Here is a 17,861-nt window from a genome sequence, read left to right on the forward strand (position 1 = left end):
GAGATTGAGTAGAGTTGTTTTCCTGAGTATTATGTGCACCACGTGCATGTCTCCTGCTCCGTGAGTTCAGAAGAGGGCTTTAGGTCCTGGAACTGGAATTATGGATAGTTATGAGTCCTCTGCAAAATCACTAAGTGCTCTTAACCGATGAGCCCCTTTCCAGCCCTCTTAACGGTCTTATTACTAGTAGTTGCAGAGGGAGGTGCTGTAAATAAATACTGCAAGCATGTAGAAATGCCCATTTTGACATGTTTTGCAGGTGAGGCTATGGGCTTTCATTTGGGAGGGCACACTTTGCAGTCTTGATGTATCTTCTCTATCCTTCAGCATGGAATTGTGCCCATAGCTGCCCACACTGGGCTCTCTGAACGATTTCTTAGGACTGCCAGGCCCCAGCCTGTAACAGGAATGTTCTTGTCTGGTGTGAGTGCCAGTGCACTCCACAATCTCTTCCTTTCCCTGCCATGGTTCAAACCATGGTGCCGCCTAGTGCCCATTGGTTGGTGTGGGCGCGTCACCGCCTCAGTACCAGTTCGAAATAGCCCCTGGAGGAGCACAGCCATACCAGTGCTCTCACGGAGGAGTGGCTGTGCCCAGGTGCGGCGCGCAGGCGGGGTTACGCGTGCGCAAGAGGGCGGGGCGACAGAAGCGTGAATGAGGAGGGCGGTGCCGCGTGCGAAGGCGGAGCTTGGAGTGGCCACGGGGGCGGGACAGCTAACGGATGTGGCATGGGGCGGGGCCTGGCCCTGACCTGCAGGCTTGCTGCCAAGAAGGTTATTTCCTGCTGCCCTCAGAGCAAGCCTACCCGAAAAGGGGGCTGCAGGGATTTCCTAGTCCTCCCTGACCGGCCGCGCCCCCAACAGCGCAGCGCCCTCTGGGCCTGCTGGAGGTGAGGGAGGTACTGCCTGCCCGCCCCTCCATCTTCTCCTCCCCCTGGTACTCCCCACCCTCCACTCTCCTCCCTCCTTCTGTCGACTCCTCCTGCCGCCGCTGCTGCTTTGGCTGCTGCGTCATACGCCCCAGAGCCGCCAGAACGGAGGGGCTGGGCCCGGGGACCCCCTGGCCTCCACCTGCACGCCCCCCGGTGCTCACACTCCGTCTTCCCGAACCGGGGACTCACCTAGGTTTCTTGGGTCTACCTCTACCTGGCTTCCAGCTGCCCCAGCTGTCACCGGTAAGGAGAAGGCGGGAGGCCCGGAGGGGGGGGGGCAAGGAGCCGGGGGTCTGTGTGCAAGAAGGGGTTGGGAGAGCCTCCTGGTCCAGCTTAGGGTCTGTGCTGGGGCGACTCAAGTTCCTCCTTGAACTGGCAGTGTAGGGAGTAGAGACTTGGACAGGGACACACCCCCTTCCTGGGGCACTCAGGGAAGTTATCTAATCTCTGGTCAAGGAGCCCCAAATTTGAGGGTGACCTAACATAACCTGGCACCAGGATGGTGGTTCTAAATAAGACACACAGGTCTGAGGAGGCAGCTGTTTCAGAAATGTCTTCAGAAAAGCTCCCAAAACATCTCTGGGCAACAGATTGCCCTAGTTAGGATACTTCTACACAGCTGGGAAAGGTGAAACTTAACCAGTAACCTTGACTCTGAAGACATCTCTTCACCTGAAGTCCCTAAGAGTTGGGATGCTACAGAACTAGGCACAGTGACGCTTTCTCAACTCAAACTCTTACCCTCCTATTTCGGAATAGCCCCTCCCAGGATGCAATGGCGCAGCTCCCCCGGCTGAGCCGTTTGGGTGCCCCCTCTCTTTGGGATCCAGCTTCCCCTGCTCCCGCCTCAGGCCCCAGACCTCGGCTTTGGGAGGGTCAGGATGTGCTGGCTAGATGGACGGATGGGCTGCTGTACTTGGGCACCATCAAAAAGGTAAGACCCACCTCTGATCCCACTGCTTCCCAGTCTCCGGCCTGATTCTCGTTCCCATTTTATCATCTTGGTCATCCATTCCAGGTGGACAGTGGCCGGGAGGTGTGCCTGGTCCAGTTTGAGGACGATTCCCAGTTTCTGGTTCTGTGGAAGGACATCAGCCCAGGTGAGACCCTTCAGACTGCAGCCTCTCACAGCAGACGCTGGAGTGGGTGGGCACGCTGGTTGGAAACAGGCCTCCTGACACTTCATTCTCTCCCAGCTGCCCTCCCTGGGGAGGAGCTCATCTGCTGTGTGTGTCGCTCTGAGACTGTGGTCCCTGAGAACCGGCTGGTCAGCTGTGAGAAGTGTCGCCACGGTGAGGGTGCAGTTTGCCCTGGGCCTCCCTTGTAGCATGAGTCTTCACCCTGTCGCCTCATCTCAGTACAGGGAGGGAGCCATAGATGAAGATGACAGGGCCATGCAAGGCCGTGCAAGGCTGAGGGCTTAAATGGTCAGGACTTTAGTGCACACAGTGTCCACTCTCAACATTGTCCTTACTCAGCTTATCACCAAGACTGCCACGTTCCCAGGGCCCCAGCCCCTGGAGAAGGAGAGGATACATCCTGGGTCTGCCGCCAGTGTGTCTTTGCGATTGCCACTAAGGTAAAGGTACCTCTCTGCCCCTTGTGTGTGGAGCCTCCCATGATCTCTCTCTCCTCTCCTTTCCTGCCTCTCTGAAGTTTCCATCTGTTCTTCTGCAGAGGGGAGGCGCACTGAAGAAGGGTCCCTATGCCCGGGCCATGCTGGGCATGAAACTCTCCCTGCCATATGGACTGAAAGGGCTGGACTGGGACGCTGGACATTTGAGCAACAGACAGCAGAGCTACTGTTACTGTGGAGGCCCTGGGGAGTAAGTGAAGAGGGTGGCCAGCTATGGGGTGGGTGTTGTGTGGGGGCAGAGCCCAGGACAAAGGGGAACCAACAGGGTGAGTGGTTTCAAGAGGGCTGTCTGAGGGCCACAAGCACTGTCTTCCCCTTGAGGTGGAACCTGAAAATGCTGCAGTGCCGGAGCTGCCTCCAGTGGTTCCACGAGGCCTGCACCCAGTGTCTGAGCAAGCCCCTCCTCTACGGAGACAGGTGAGACCCAGGGAGGCTGCGCAGGAGCCAAGGATACTCTCTGGCTGTCCCGACTAGTTAGCCCTCTGCAGGGTGTACCGGAGGGTTGAGTGAGGTGCATCCTCTGTCCTGGCCCGTGTACAGATTCTATGAATTTGAATGCTGTGTGTGCCGGGGCGGCCCTGAGAAGGTCCGGAGGTTACAGCTTCGCTGGTGAGATGGATTGTCCTCCGTGTGACTCATTTCTGTCCCCCGCCGGTTTACTGTAATGACTCCTGACTTCAAAGTTGCTGCTGTTGACTGTCTCATGCTCTTCCAGGGTGGACGTGGCTCACCTCGTCCTCTACCATCTCAGCGTTTGCTGTAAGAAGAAATATTTCGATTTTGACCGAGAGATCCTCCCCTTCACCTCTGAGAATTGGGACAGTCTGCTTCTGGGAGAGGTAAGGGTTCTAAAGTTTGGGAACTGGGGTGGGACAAGGAATGTCTGCTCCCTGACCCATTTATCCTCCTCCTTCAGCTTTCAGACACTCCCAAAGGAGAACGTTCTTCCAAGCTCCTTTCTGCTCTTAACAGCCACAAGGACCGGTGAGTCAGAAGAGGGAGGCGTGTGATGTGCTAGTCTGGATGAGGGGAACTTTGCTACAGCACTGACCTGCCGATTTTCTCCTTGTCCCAGTTTCATTTCAGGGAGGGAGATTAAAAAGAGGAAATGTCTTTTTGGTCTCCATGCTCGGACCCCTCCTCCTGTGGAGCTTCTTACTGGAGATGGAGCCCCTACCAGGTCACTGATCCAGGGGGGATGGGGAAAATTCTCAAGGATCTGTTTGGAGGGTATTTGTATAGAAATGGGGGTCTTGGGGTGCCTGGGAGGGGCTGGGGGGATAAGGAGGCCTCTTACAGCTTCCCTTTAGGGCAGGGCCCTGGGGGAGGGGTCTCAAGTCCCCTGGGGAAACGACGGAGGTCGGAGCCAGAACCCTTGAGGAGGAGGCAGAAGGGGAAAGTGGAGGAACTGGGGCCACCCACAGCAGCGCACAGTCGGCATGGGTCCCGGGAGCAGAGGGCCCTGCAGGTACAAGGGCAGGGGAAATCCCATGGGGCAACCTGGCGGGGTGTGTGAAGGAACCAAGGGTCATCTCACAGACCCTCTGCCTTTTCCTACAGGCCTCAGTGTCTCCACCACCCCCCAGCCCTAACCAGAGCTACCAAGGCAGCAGCGGCTACAACTTCCGGCCCACAGACGCCCGCTGTCTGCCCAGGTCAGTGCCTGGTCTAGATGTGCCCCTGTCATTCCTTCTCCACTCTGTCACCTGCAACTCTTTTTCCCGTTCTGCTTTCATTTCTCAATTCTTGTCCAAAGAGACTGTAGAGTCAATCGCTGCCCAGCCTTCTGGGCGCGCAGACGCACTAGCGGTAGTATGTGAGATCGCCCTTCGCAGGGAAGACATGCTTCCCTGCTTCAGGTGCTGACTTGCCTGTTCCCCAACCTCAGCAGCCCCATCCGGATGTTCGCCTCCTTCCACCCTTCTGCCAGCACTGCAGGGACCTCTGGGGACAGTGAACCCCCAGACAGGTGAGACACTACCGGTTCCCTCCTTTCCTTATATGACCTCAGGCTTCTTAGACTCTCAAGTCCAGACTAACCTCAAAGTCATGGCTGCCCTTCTGCCTTAACTGTTGGGATTAAAGGCATAAGCCACCCTCATCTATCTGGCCTGTCTTATCTTACCGTTGTCTTCTCTCTTCCAGGTCACCTCTGGAACTTCACATTGGCTTCCCCACAGACATCCCCAAAAGTTCTCCCCACTCAATGACTGCCTCATCTTCTTCAGTCCCAGCCCTGACCCCAGGCCTTTCTAGACATTCATTGCCCCCTTCTCCCTTGTGTCGTAGTTTGTCTCCGGGGACTGGGGGAGGAGTCCAAGGTGGGGTTAGCTACCTGTCCCGAGGGGACCCTGTCAGGGTCCTGGCTCGAAGAGTGCGCCCTGACGGCTCTGTGCAGTACCTAGTTGAGTGGGGAGGAGGGGGCATCTTCTGACAGCTCACTTCTGTCCGCCTCCCATTCACACACTGGCACTTTCATGCCCTGACCTCTGACCTCACCTACAGCTGGGATGTACCTGGAGAGACAGGGAGTGGTTCTCCCTCCTGCCCAGGCTGGAATCCAGGGGTGTGGGGGAGAGGCCCTCTACTCTGCCCCTTCATGACTCCTAACCCCCCCCTCATTTCCTTTGATGTTATTTTGTTACAGCTTTTGAAATATTTTTTAAAACTATTTAACCCCTGGGTATAGAGATTTGGGGGGTGGGTAGGTTGGGTGGTCCAGGATTCCAGACTGTATGACTAATAAAGATAAATAAACCAAGCAGGCATGAGTCATTTTGAAAGATGGACAGAGGTGCTCCTGATCTTCCCCCAGCTATATGTCACAAGAGAAAATGCACGGAGAGCAGGTGAGGGTTTATTAGGGCTCAGTCAGCACATGGAAGGAGGGAGCTGTGGCAGGAACAGGGCTCGTCACGGCAGGGCTGTGCCCGAATCGGAAACCGAGTCTGTGACCTGGTGCACCCAGTGCAGGTACGGGGGATTCCCCTGCTCCACAGGCAGTGCGATCACCTCGGCAACTTCATAAGGGTGCACAGACCTGCAAAGTGACAGGGTCCGGGTTACTCAGACACCCAAAGACATCCCCCCTAAGACTCCAGCCCTGACTCCGAAGTAGTTTCCACCACTCGTTCATCTCGGAGCTCTTTACCAAGCTGGAGGGTGTCTCAGTGGCAGAGTGCTTGTTTGCCTGAATGCTCAAGGCCCTGCCTGGTTCACCCCCAGTACCACCACCAAAAGAAAACCTCAAAGTTCTTACCGAACAAACTCTGTCAGAGCAGGAACCAGGGAACTTTGGGTTTTAATCATCTAAGGGCAAAGACAGACATAGTTCAACCAAAGGGGTGCAACTGGTTAATAGGTGATAGCCAGAGTGGTCAAAGGAACCAGGCAGAGGGAGTTTTCTCACCATCAGCACCTCACTATCTTCCTCAATCTTTCCTTTCCATTCATAGCTGAAGATGTCAGAGAAAAAGAAAGGAACAAAGTCTTTGGAAAGAAGATTTCTCCCACAAAAAGCTCCCCGCCCCTCAAGTTAGACTGACAACTTACATGGATGTGATCTGCGGGATGAGGTTGACGCAGGCTGCCAGGCGCTTCTCTACCACTGCCCTGAGGGTGAAGCAAGATCAGAATGAGCACAGCCAGGGGTTGTGGGTTGTGCTGGTAGCCTAGAGACAGCACCCTTCCCCTATCCCCAACTCTTCCCTCGTAGGTCATCGGGCTGAGGTCCCCACCTGGCAATCTCCTTGGCGACTTTTTCGTTAGGACAAGTGACAAAGGCTGCAGAGACTGATCCTGGGACGTAACCGGATCCCGAAGCAGGAGAGGGCTGGGACGGAGGGCTACCAGAAGCCATGGACAGCAGAGCTCGGGGTAGCAATAGAAGGCGGGAAGCCACTGGCAGTAGCGCAGGCATCCAAAGAAACGACAGGAGGAGCGTGGCCTGGAGCGGGGTGGGAGGGGCTGATTCAGTGTCCCCACAACTGCACCAGGAAACTGCACCCGTGGTGCCTTCTGGGACAGACACCAAGCCCCTGCCCTGCCTTTTCTGCACCAGGAAGAAAAATGTCCCTGAAACTTAAAAAACTTGGGACAGCTCCTCTGTTCAGCTGCAGAAGCTCGGTGAGACTTCGAGACCGGAAGGGGCGGGACCAGACTCACCCCTCCGCCGAGTAGGACGCCAGGCGCCCGCCCCCAGTTCATGCAGCCCACGCTGGTAGAGAAAAGATGAAAGGCCGCTCGTTTCACGGAGGAAAGATCCGGTGCCCCGGAGGAGCGGCCTCCTCTTACCTGCAGCAGCCACGTGACGAGAAAACAGTGCGCATCACGTGACAGGAGCAGCCCTGCCTTCGGACTCTCCAGACCTGGCCAATCCCGGCCCTCGAGTGGCCCGATTGCCCTGCCTCCCGAAGGGGGCGGGGCGTCCGGCCCTCTGGCCAATCGGCAGCTTGATCTGAGGACGTGCGCAGAAGTGGCCCGCCCGCTTCCGTGAAGCCTCAGCCCGTTGCTGGCAGGGGAACGCCGCTGCGGCGGCCCGCCGTCACGTGACGAGGCCTGTCCTTTCACGCGGCGCCGCCTCAGGAGCCGCGAGCGGGGGCCAATCGCCGGCCGGCCTCGCCGGCCACGTGACGTGAGACCTGGCGACCCGCGCTCTCGCTGCGTCAGGCTGGGGCCGGAGAGTCGTCCTGAGCCCCGGAGTGTGCCTAGTAACAGTCCTCCTCCCTCCCCGCGCTGACAGGCAGGGAGCAGTCTTGGGTGGGGACAGTGTTTCCCCCCCCTTGCGTTAGCACCGAGCTGAGAAGCCAGCTGTCCCTGGGTAGGGGGCAGTGATCAGGCAGGCTCAGACATGGCACTGCCAAGGCTGAGTGAGGAAAGACACCTTTTCAAAGCACTGGGTGACACCACCTGTAAATGGGCTAGTGGGTGATGGAAGATACCGAGAGCCCAAAGCTTAGGACTGGCTGACTGGCAAATGAGAGGGTAACAGAAATGAGAGTTGCAGGTTAGAGTTCCGAGTGATGGCCCTGTTCTTTCTCCCTTGCTGATTCTTCTCCCCAGGACTGGCCCACCTCTCGGTCTTGGGTCTCCTTACCTTCATCCATTTCCCCAAGGAGCCAGGACCTGCCCTACATAACCTCCCTGGAGCCTAAGCACATCCAGTGACCCAAAAATGGAGAGGGGGCCAGTGAGAGGCCAGAGAAGAGGGAGGAGTCAGCAGGAAAAAGGGCTCTGCCGCCCAAATTTTATCCCTCCCTCCAAGGCCTGGGGTCCTTGGCGTGGGTGGCTGATGTTAGGCACCTGCATTTCCCTCTTGAGTTGGGGAGGGGGTCTCAGAGACTCTTGTGTGTGTAGGTGAGGGTAGGGTCCAATATTTGGGTCCTTCCTAGGGTATGAGTTACCTGTCGAGTTGTTTCAGGGAATTGAGTCCCATGATCATCAACTCTGATCTTTCAAATGCAATGTATTTTAAATCTCGGTATGGTCATCTTCATCTTTCGGCCAGTCGAATGTCTCCTCCCTCAACCCCAAATTTGCAACTTCTTTGAGATATGAATGTGGGTTTTATCTCTAGCTAGATTCTAAAATCTAATTCTGGCCTGGAGCTCTTTCTAATATTCACTTCACCTTTTTCTTTGGGTCTAGGTCTCCGTTTTGGGTCCAGGGGTCGGACAAGATTAACATGGGTCTGGAGAACCTTGCTGAGACTAAATTCTCAGATTCTGGTCCATGACTCTTTTCTTTAATTTGGGTTCGGGGGCGGGGGGCTCTGAGCTCAGGGGTATCTTTCCCTCTAGATTTGGATCTGTGAGACCCAATTTGTTGAGTATGGAGTGAGGGGTGAGGTGGTGAAGTATCTTCTCTGGGTCTGGGGTCTGTCTCGGGGGTCTTGGGTCAGCTTCTTCAGGACTGCCGTCTCCGGTGTGTATGAGTCAGGGGTCCCTCGCTCTCTCTTTTCCGGGTCTCTCTGAGTAGGGGTGGGGGCTGCAGTCTCTCCCTCCTCCTCCTGCTCTCTCCTCTCTAGCTCGCTTCCCCCGCCCCCCCTCTCTCTGCTGCCGCTGCTGCCGTTGGCTCTTATTCTCCTCCTCCTCCTCTCCTCCTCTCTGCTCTTCTCCGCTCCTCTCTCCTCCTCTCTCCTCCTCCTCCTCCTCCTCCACCTCCTCCTTCTCCCCCTTTCTCTCCCCCTCTTTCTCTCTTCTTTTTCTTCCCCGTCCCCCCGCCCCCTCCCCCTCAGGCCTGATGAGCAGGTCTCGAGCCTCCATCCATCGGGGGAGCATCCCCGCGATGTCCTATGCCCCCTTCAGAGGTACGGTGGTGCTAAGGGTAGGGGAGGGCCATGGGGGGGGCAAGAGGGGGAGGGGCAGGGGGCGGGGGGCCGGGGCCACCGAGGGGAAGGATCGGCTGAAATGGAGGGAGAGGGGAGAGCTGGGAAGGCAGAGGTGGGAACAGTGGGAAAGGAGGGATTAGAGGCATAGGGGTAGGTAAGGGATAGAGGGGCTGGGACATGGACCTCGAAGGGGGCTGAGGGGAAGATGATGGAGGGGAAAGCGCGTCAGAAAGGGATGAGAAGGGAGGACTGAGTTTGGGGAAAGGCTGCAGAAACGGTTTGGGTTTGGGAGCCGAGTGAGGAAGAAATTACCAAGGAAATAGAGACACGGTCTTAGGAGAGGGTAGAGGGGAAAATGAAAACACGGGCGGCCGGCGTGATAGACCAAGAAGATGGGAAGGAAATTTGGTGAGGGGCTCAGAATGATAGGACTTAGGAAAAAAAAGAGGAGGATGGAGGGAGGGAAGGGGCCAGATGGAGAAAGAGGGTGGCAGTGGGGGGGTGGGGGGTCCAGATGGAGGGAAGAGAGGAGAGAGAAAAGGTTGGGGGAGGGGACACCAGAGAAGGGGGAGGACCAAGTGGTTTTTTTTTTTTTTTTTTTTTTTTTTTTTTGGTTGGGTGAGGGGGAGATGCAAGTAAGGCTGAGGGATGGGAGCAAGGGCCAGGTAAAAATCCTGGGGGTGACTGACTGGCCCTCATCAGATTCTTGAGAAGTGAGATGCAGTCTCTGGGTCTCATCTGTTTCCTCCACTTAATCGCTTTGACCCCTTCCCCCACCCACCTCTTCTTTCCAGTCCCCCTCCCTGCCTCTGCTGTCCATCACTTATATCTTTCCCCCCATATGGTGTCCGTTTCTTATATGAGTCCCCCTTCTGTCCTTCCCCTGTATTGGTCCCTATCTCATCTCTCTCCCTCGCTGTCTTCTAATAACCACCTTAGTACACCACTGCTGCTCCTGGGCCCCATGTCTCAGCCCCCTGTCGGGTCTGGCTCACCACCTCTGCCCCATGTTGGCAGAAACCTTGTGGCCCATTCCCTTGCCCTAGGCATGTACCACCATCTTTACTTCCCCTTCTCTTAGGTCTGTTTCCTATCCCACTTCCCATCTTGTCACGTGCTCTGAGCTTATTTCTTATTTTCCAACCTGGTGATTCCTCTGTTCTTGTCCCCTCTGCTTCCTAGGGTAATGGAGATTTGGGGGGCGGGTACCAAAAGACTGGTTTTGATGGTTGGAACAGGGCTTTAAGGAATCCCCGTCTTAGAGCCTTGTGGAACTTCCCATTTCACCTTTCTCTGCTATGTTCCATTGCCTCCTAGGACCATTAGTGTTCTTAACTATAGACTGTGTTGCATGTGTGCGAGTGTGTGTGTATGTGTGTGTGTTTGTGTAGAGTTGTACCTAAGCCAAGGTTCCCTGTGTGTGTCCCTTTCCTGTTCCCAGTAGAATAGTGTTTCTTGAGGTCTAACTTGCTTGCCCCAGCTGCAGCCCTGAGCAGCTCCTCTGTTGTGTTTTGGTTATATGTATCAACAGAATTTTCCTCTGGATCCACCATGTGTTGAGATGTACTAGGCCTCAAGTGACTGAGACCTAAGTTATGGGTAGTTCTTGTTGCTGTTGTGCTGGGGTTCTGAATCCTGGTGGGGTTTGTTGTTGTTGTTGTTGATGGTTGTTTGTTTTGTTTTCCCTACCACTGAGCTATACTCCCCAGCTCCGTCAGTGATCTCTGATGTTTAAAGAATAGGAGTAGAGTCTCCAAGAAAGCATCGAGACAGTGAAATTTCCAAAGTATCATGAGGTGCTCCATCTTTTCTGCAATTCGGGTAAATTTGAGGAATATGACCATCATCAATAAGGGAATGGGGTTCCCTGAAGTTACTCAAGGGGCTGGAATGAAGCGTGAAGGCCAGTTTTCCTTAAGTGTGCCCAAGTTAATTGCCCCACAAAGGTGACAGCACTGGCCTTTTCTTCCTGTGAACATTCTCCTTGGCCCAGCCTCATCACCCCAGTGTCACCAGTTTCCTTTTCTGACTCCCTGAGGCCTTTCCTTCACTGTACAACGCTAGCAAGACAGCAAAGATAGAGCAGGGAGACCCTTGGGTGCCTGAGAACACACAACTGTTGGTCCCCTTTTTTTTTCTGGAAATGTGTCTATTTTCAGATCATATCTTAGAAAGTTCCTCTGTCATCAGACATGGCTGTTCCACGCTTCCCTCCACTCTTTCTTAAGTTTCTTGCTGTGCCCAGTGACAGCCAGGTGCGGCTGTCAACCTGTAGTGTTGGCTTCGGTCCTGTCTGTGAAGATGAGGTGGGGAGTGGAGGGTTGACTCTTGACTCCTGAGCATGTGGTGGACAGAGAGGCCAGTTATTCTCTGGTCCTCCAAGCAGTGTACTTACCACGTTCTCCCACCCGGATCCCTGCACAGCCAGATGCTAAGAAGAGCTACCCTCTCCCTGGTAACATCTCCCAAAGGACAATCAGGGTAGGGGTAGGGAATTAGGAAGGGAAGAAGAGGAGAGAGGCCTCACGCCTCTCTGAACATGGAAGCCCCTTCCTCTCTTCTAAGTGTTTAGTTCTCAGAATCTCATGACTCAAATATTCAGCACAAAATCATCTTTTCCACAGCTGGGTACCTCGTATTCTCCTAAATGTGTGAGACCACATCCATTTTAAGCAGATTATTAATGCCTTTCCTCTGACCTCTGTGTCTTTTGCCAGTTTCATGAACCTCTACCCCCTACCCCCAACACTAGTGAACTGGCCACCTTCTCCTGCCCCCAGTAAAGTCCCTCTCTGTCATGAGACTAATTCTCATCCTTGAAGCCATGCTCATGACCATCTTGTGACCCTTTAAAGTCACCAGGCACCTCACACTAGGACCTCTTCAGGTGGGCGGCAGTCCCTTCTCCCTCTCCTTCAGGAGGGCAGACTCTCTTTCCCGCTTTAGGTTTCTACACCCAGAGTGTAGACCCTCCCTCACTGTTTGTGTGTCTCTGTCCCCCAGATGTACGGGGACCCCCTATGCACCGAACCCAGTACGTTCATTCCCCGTATGACCGTCCCGGTTGGAACCCTCGGTTTTGCATCATCTCGGGGAACCAGCTGCTCATGCTGGATGAGGACGAGGTGAGCGGGCTGAGGAGGAGGGTGGCCATTGGGATTGTTACAAAGTAGATAGTCCTTCTTGGACTTCCGCTAGAAGGTCTTGGAGGCCGTTGGCAGTGCTGTAGAAGAACTATAGTTCTGAAGATTTGAGGGTGCCTCCTGACCTCACCCCCCCATATTGTGGGGGAGGGAAAGTGAAGGGCTTAAAGCAAGTGAAGAAAGGGAGCCTTCCTCCAAAGGGATGCTCAGCTTTCTCCTCCCCTGCCTCTCCTAGTTCTTTATCACAGGGCACAGAGCAGGCCAAGACTGGGTGACCCCGAGGAAAGGCAGAGGAAGTGGGGTCAGCCATAGGGCCAGAGGGACTGACAGACAGGACAGGGGTTGCTGGATCTTGGCATGAACGGGAAGGAAAAATGGTTCAAGCTTCAGACTAGGTTTACTTACACCTCTACAGGGCAGGTTGGGTTTCAGGAAGGGCCGTGATAGGTTGAGAGGCCAGAGCAGGCATGCGAGGGACTGTGGGGAGCTGTGTACAGGGCAGTACTTGGGCTACTCAGAGTGAGGAGGTGGTTAGTGGCCATGTAAGGCCTAGGAGTACAAGGAGTGTTGGTTCCAGAGTAGGAACAGGGCCCAATTCTGAAGGGCGAGGCCCCAGGTGTGGTTTGGGGAGCCATCTTTAGAGGATCTAGGTGATGAAGTTTCGTGTAAACACTGTTGGGGCTGGAACTGTGGGGTGTAGAGGAGCCTTGAGGGCAGGTGAAATGTGGACAGAAAATATCCAGGTCAGGAGATAGAAGTATCTGACAGGGACCATGGTAACTCTGGCTGCAGGTGAGGTGGCCTGGTAGACCTAAGCTCAGGGTACTGGAATGCATTTGAGTGGTTTGCTATTGGTCATCAGCCTTGACCAAGGATTTGAAGTCCACTGGATGGTCTGGGAAAGGGGCGGGGGCAGAGCAGCAGTGGCAAGGAAGGAATCAGACGTGGAGACAGAGAGGAGCCACTAGCCAGCAGGAATAGCCTGTCTGGTAGGAAGGTGGGAGTGGGAAGGCGAAGATGGAGATGGAAGAATGAAGGCCCTTGGGAGCTGGAATTGGATGGTGGGGCTGGGGCCTCGTGGGAGTCTTGCTTTGGTAGGGGTGGAAGTTAGGATGACGCCTCCCAGGGGGAGCTGAGGTGAGGCATAGGGAAAGGTAGGGCTGAGGGAAAGAGGGTAAAGGAGAGAGATGAAAAGGGGGGAGGTGACCAGGCCCTCTTGGGGGAGGGGAGGTTGGGTCCCAGTCTGGCCGCAAGCCGGGCTGTGGGAGGGAGACAAGCTGTGGAACTGATTATAAATGCAGCTGTGGCAAGCTTGAGGGAGAGAAGGGGGCGAGGAAGGTGGGAGGTTGGGAGGGAAGCAGGGAGGATGGACAAACTGAAGGTCATAGAGAAACCAGACTCAGGAGGTAGCTAAGTCCTGTGGATTTTCTCGGGCAGCGCTGAGCTGAGTGGGGTTTGGGAGAATTCTCTAGACTGTTTCAGGAGAAATGGAGGGAGAGCAGGGAACGAGAAGTCCCATCACCAGGGCCAAGGGACGTGGGCAGGGGTGGAAGGGGCAGGTGGGCTGGCAAGGGGCTCCCATGGAAGGGGAGAGGAGGGAGGGCGCAGGCCCGTGGGGTCTGACACACTCCCCAATCCCCTAGATACACCCCCTTCTGATCCGCGACCGGAGGAGCGAGTCCAGCCGAAACAAACTGCTGAGACGCACCGTCTCTGTGCCAGTGGAGGGGCGGCCCCACGGCGAGCATGGTACGGCGGCCGAGCAGGCTCGTGCCCCGGACAGTCGCGGGGAGCGGGCGGGGGTGGAGAGCAGCCGTGATCCCGATCCCGAGGACAGGGCGCCCTCGTCCGGGCTGCGCGGGGTACCGGGGCTGTTGGTGAGCGGCCCCCGCGTGTCCACACACTGCTTAGCTTTGCTCCCTTTTTCCTCTCCAGCAGTGAAGTTTGACTGTTTCCCTGGTGCTTGTAAAAATAATCTGCTTAGATCTTCAGTCTCCTGTCTGTGCTCCTGGCCCTGGCCCCCGCATCCTCTATCTGAGAACTTGGAGAAAATGACCTAGTCCCCGCCCTCCCCCAGACCGTGTCCCACTCGCGAGCTCCCATCTTTTTCCAGATCTTCGGGCCTGTGGCCTCTCCTTCTTCTTCCTTCAATTGATTCTGTTTTCTGCAGTGGGATCACTCCCTGCTTTCTTGTTTCTCCCCAGTCTCATTTCTGTTCCCCCTTGATCCCCGTGTTCCTCTCCTCTGCTCCGGGTGGAACTCCGTCAGACCCCATCTCCTCACTGTCTCTCCAACTCTCTCCCTCTCTCCATCTGTCTCTTCCCCTTCCTCCTCCTTTCTGCCCCCCACCCCCCTCTTTAGTCATTTAAAAAAAGATTTTTGTCTTCCTCTGAGAAGTTCGCTTAAAAGGTTTCCATGGGAACAGTGAGGGGAGATGAAGGCAGAGAACAGGGATCTGCAGCCAAGGTGCAGAGAGACGCCCTCACTCTCCGGAAACCCCCTTGCCACTGCCCAGTTCCTCAGCATTTCCCTTCCATGACCTCCATCCAACCCCATGAGACCCCTTTATCCCTCCCACCATCTCTTCCTCCCCAGGGTTACAGGCTTTCTTAGAGAACTAGTGTTATCCAGTCAGCTGCCTGCTGATAGGTCCCAGCCTCACTGCCCCTGGGAGGCTAGCTTTGGCACCCCAGGCCAGTGGTCTGGGATGTGTGTCATTGTCATGGAAACTGACATGAGGGTGTAGGTAGCACTCTGAGGCAAGCCAGGAGGTGGTGGCGAAGAGTATACAGAGATTGGGTGATGTCTGTCTGTCGTGTCCATGTGGGGCATGATTTTTGTTTGTGCAGTGTGTACCTGTGTGCTCTGGAATGGTAACATGCTCATAGAGTGTTTGTCATGTGTCCTGCTGTTGGCCGCTCTGCCCACACAGTTCTCTGTCTCCTTAGAGTCCTCAGGCCTTTGGTGTGGGTCTCCAGTGTTTTGGGTGAAGTTAAGGTGGCCCGTGAAGGTTACTGTATTGGGGCTTAGTAAAGGCTGGGAATGGTTTCGGATATTTATATTTGAGGGGCAGGATTTATTAGAAGTTAGTAGGTGGTGAAGGTTTGGAATCTTCGGAGAGAAACAGAAATGTGTAGAGGACACGGAGGGTGTGCAGGGGACATAAAGGGTTTGGGGACTTTGGGGGCTCCACTCTGCAAAGGTGTTTGCTGAGGCTGTGGACGCTACAGCCCGGGAGAGGTCGCCGGACCTTTGAGGGCATTGGAATCCAGGGCTCCTCCTCTGCTGGGTGGAGCTGCAAACCCTCACTCCCTTCTAGGGTTTCTCTCTCCCTCCCTCTCTCTCTCTGTCTCTCTCTCTCTCTGTCTCTGTCTCTCTTTTTGGGGGTGGGGGTCTGTTCACGAGGCGATGATGGGAGGCCTAGTTGGTTTTGGGGGTCCCTCTGTCCCCCTCCCCCGTCTCTCTCGCGCTGTCTCCGGGCGACAGGGCTCGTGACAGAGGCGGCCACGGCAGCAGCGGTCGCCTAGCAACGGCGGCGGGGCCCGGGCAACGGCGGCAGCGGCGGGAGCGGCGGCGGAGGGAGCCGTTCCCGCGGTTGTCACCGCGCGGCCGTCCAGGCCGTCCCGGGCCCCGCCGCCGCCCCACCGCGTCGGGCGGCGCGAGCCGGGCCGCCGCCCCCTCTCCCTCCGTACCCGCCCCTCCCCCGCGCAGAGCGGGCCCCTCCCCCATCGGGGACACCCTCGACCCCCCGGGGGGCGGTGCGAGGTAAGGGCGGGGCTGAACGGACGAAGCACGCGCGTGGGGGGCCGCGCGCGTGGGGCGGGGGCGCGCGTGTGCGTGGGCACGGGAGGGGGCTGGGGAGGCCGCGGTGGCGGCGGCGGCGGCAGCTGCTCCCTCCGCATGTTCTCGCTGCATCTTCCGAGTGGGGGGAGTTATGGTAACCGGAGGGGGGGCAGTAGAGGTCGGGAGGGTGGGGGTCTGGGCAGCTTCCTGCTTGTGACTGCGCGTGGGGGCGGCTGGTGTGAGGGGGTCTTGGAACCCTAGAGGAGGGCCAGACCTGGTGTTTGCCTGTGTGATCTTGACCATGCTTGTACCCTGTGTGTCGGTGCATGTGCACATGGGGCCCAGTTCCTCTTGCACACGTGTAGCCAGCACTGTGCAGGTATGCCCTGTCTTGCCCCGCCTCTGCCAATTAACAGCCTTAGGGCCTGTGGGGCTAGCCACCGGTTTATGGGGTAATCTGTGGCCATACTAATTCATGTCACCTCTGACCCTGAGCATGCATGTCCCTGGTTGAGGCCAATGTGTAAGAATGTGTGGCTGGCCAGATGAGAATTTTCAGTGTCCCTGGTGGCAGGTGTGTGTCTTTGCATGTATGTTCCAACACTGGTCTGAGAATCTGTGTCAGTCCCAGCATGGGTGTCCAGGGCGTGTCTGGATGTGGGTGGTTGTGTGCCGGTGTGCCGGTGGTGGGGATAAAGTGTGTGAATGGTTCCTTGTAGTCTGACTGCATGAAAGACCTTTGGACTAGGCAGGTGTGAGCCTCTCTGTCTGCCCTAGATGGGGACAGAAAAGCTTGACAGGAAAGAAGTGAAGGGTAAAGAGGGAAGTAGGGATGAGAGAGTCAGCAAGAAGAGGAGAGCAAAGAGCAAGGGAGAAAGAATGCCTTGAGAATAGGAACCTAAGAGCTGAGCTGAACTTGGAGAGAAGAGGGCAGAGGACAGGGAAGTTAGGCAGCTGAAGAGCCAGGCCCTGCCGGGAAGCAGTCTGAGAGGGTGGAGAGAAGTGGATGCAGGAGGGCCTTGGCTGCCAGGTCTGTAGGACCAGGCTTGGCTGGATTGCAGGAGGCCATCCAGCCACAGAAGCTGGTTCCCAGTAAGGCCTGTCACCACGGAGACTGCAGTGTGTGCCCTACCTCCAATTTCTCTGGCCCCTCTCTAGCCCCTCTCTAGCCCAGCTCATCTTTCTCTGGCTCCCTTGGAGAGCTGTCAGCTGGGTATGGAGAAGAAAGGCTACAGGAGGGGCAGGGGGTTGGTGGGGGGTGTCGGGGGTTGGAGGGTAGGAGAAATGTTTGTGGGTGATGTCAAGATTACAGACATTGGAGAGGTGGAGTCCAAGCCCTTGCTCTCTCTCTCTCTCTCTCTCTCTCTCTCTGTGTGTGTGTGTGTGTATACAGGGTGTGTACTGTGTGGGTGTATGCACAATGCCTATGTTACGGGTCTGTGTAGGTGGCTGTTCTGTGTGTGCATGAGTGTATATATCATGCAGGGATGGGACATGGAGACCCAGTGTGGCAGTGTATGCTTTTCAGGTTTGCTGTGTGTACATGGCTGTGTGCTCTTTTCTGTGTATGTCACCACAGGCAGCACTAATGACAGGCCATCCCATGCTCCCGTCACTCTGCCCTCTTCTGTGTCTGAGTCCTGGGGATCACATGTGTGTGGCCTTGGAGCCTGTGACTTAGTTCCTGGTATTACATGCCTTTCCTCCAGGAAGTAAGCAAAACAATCCGCAGATTTTACCCCCTCTGTGGTGGATCTAAACTTAAGGCTTTTATGACTCTATTAGAGATGCATGTGTGTGAAAATAACGGCTGGCCTAGGTTCCCTGGACTGAGAGTAAGGCAGCCATACCTGAGAGACGCAGGGGGTAGATGAGGAGGGGGCAGCGCTGGGCCTCCGGGTGACAGAGGCTCATTAACACATTTGCTCCTCATTGCTTGTTTTATGTGTTGTGTTTTCCTGGTAGCCATCACAGATGCTGGTGATTAGAGCCATGAAAGAGCTAAAAGAAAGCTGGGACTGGGGAGGAGGGAGCTGTCCC

The 17,861-nt window shown here is 55.9% G+C and overlaps 3 protein-coding genes across 7 annotated transcripts in view; 2 read left to right on the forward strand and 1 right to left on the reverse strand.

Annotated features, from left to right (window-relative positions):
* Nucleotides 1–795: 795 nt before the first annotated feature.
* PHF1 (PHD finger protein 1) lies at nt 796–5,278 on the forward strand. Its single transcript, XM_080937995.1, has 15 exons — nt 796–1,174; nt 1,691–1,865; nt 1,950–2,031; nt 2,128–2,223; nt 2,410–2,510; nt 2,609–2,757; nt 2,889–2,984; nt 3,108–3,176; nt 3,283–3,406; nt 3,484–3,551; nt 3,643–3,747; nt 3,867–4,035; nt 4,128–4,222; nt 4,456–4,536; nt 4,713–5,278. Exons 2-15 carry the CDS (start codon nt 1,707–1,709, stop codon nt 4,999–5,001), a joined length of 1,683 nt encoding a protein of 560 aa, XP_080794121.1. The 5' UTR covers nt 796–1,174; nt 1,691–1,706; the 3' UTR covers nt 5,002–5,278.
* Nucleotides 5,279–5,404: 126 nt separating this feature from the next.
* On the reverse strand, nt 5,405–6,980 carry CUTA (cutA divalent cation tolerance homolog). Of its 2 annotated transcripts, none has more exons than XM_080938010.1 (6): nt 6,861–6,980; nt 6,305–6,513; nt 6,120–6,179; nt 5,977–6,022; nt 5,827–5,876; nt 5,405–5,607 (listed from the first exon to the last, which is right to left on the reverse strand). In XM_080938010.1, exons 2-6 carry the CDS (start codon nt 6,484–6,486, stop codon nt 5,481–5,483), a joined length of 465 nt encoding a protein of 154 aa, XP_080794136.1. In that variant the 5' UTR covers nt 6,487–6,513; nt 6,861–6,980; the 3' UTR covers nt 5,405–5,480. The 2 variants fall into 2 exon arrangements, with proteins under 2 accessions (XP_080794136.1, XP_080794135.1); XM_080938009.1 differs by having other exon boundaries at nt 6,732–6,890.
* Nucleotides 6,981–8,796: 1,816 nt separating this feature from the next.
* SYNGAP1 (synaptic Ras GTPase activating protein 1) overlaps nt 8,797–17,861 on the forward strand; it is a gene marked incomplete at both ends in the record, with an annotated part of 28,282 nt that continues 19,217 nt past the window's right edge. For 3 of the 4 annotated variants that reach the window (XM_080937984.1, XM_080937985.1, XM_080937986.1), the window contains 3 exons: nt 8,797–8,874; nt 11,899–12,020; nt 13,682–13,787. In XM_080937984.1, the coding sequence (XP_080794110.1) occupies nt 8,808–8,874; nt 11,899–12,020; nt 13,682–13,787 (295 nt within the window). Of the gene's footprint in view, nt 8,875–11,898; nt 12,021–13,681; nt 13,788–15,938; nt 15,976–17,861 lie in introns of those variants that run through there. The other variant, XM_080937987.1, reaches the window with a different exon arrangement.

Source organism: Micromys minutus, assembly GCF_963924665.1.
Source record: "Micromys minutus genome assembly, chromosome: 25".
In the NCBI taxonomy this organism is placed as follows: Eukaryota; Metazoa; Chordata; class Mammalia; order Rodentia; family Muridae; genus Micromys; species Micromys minutus.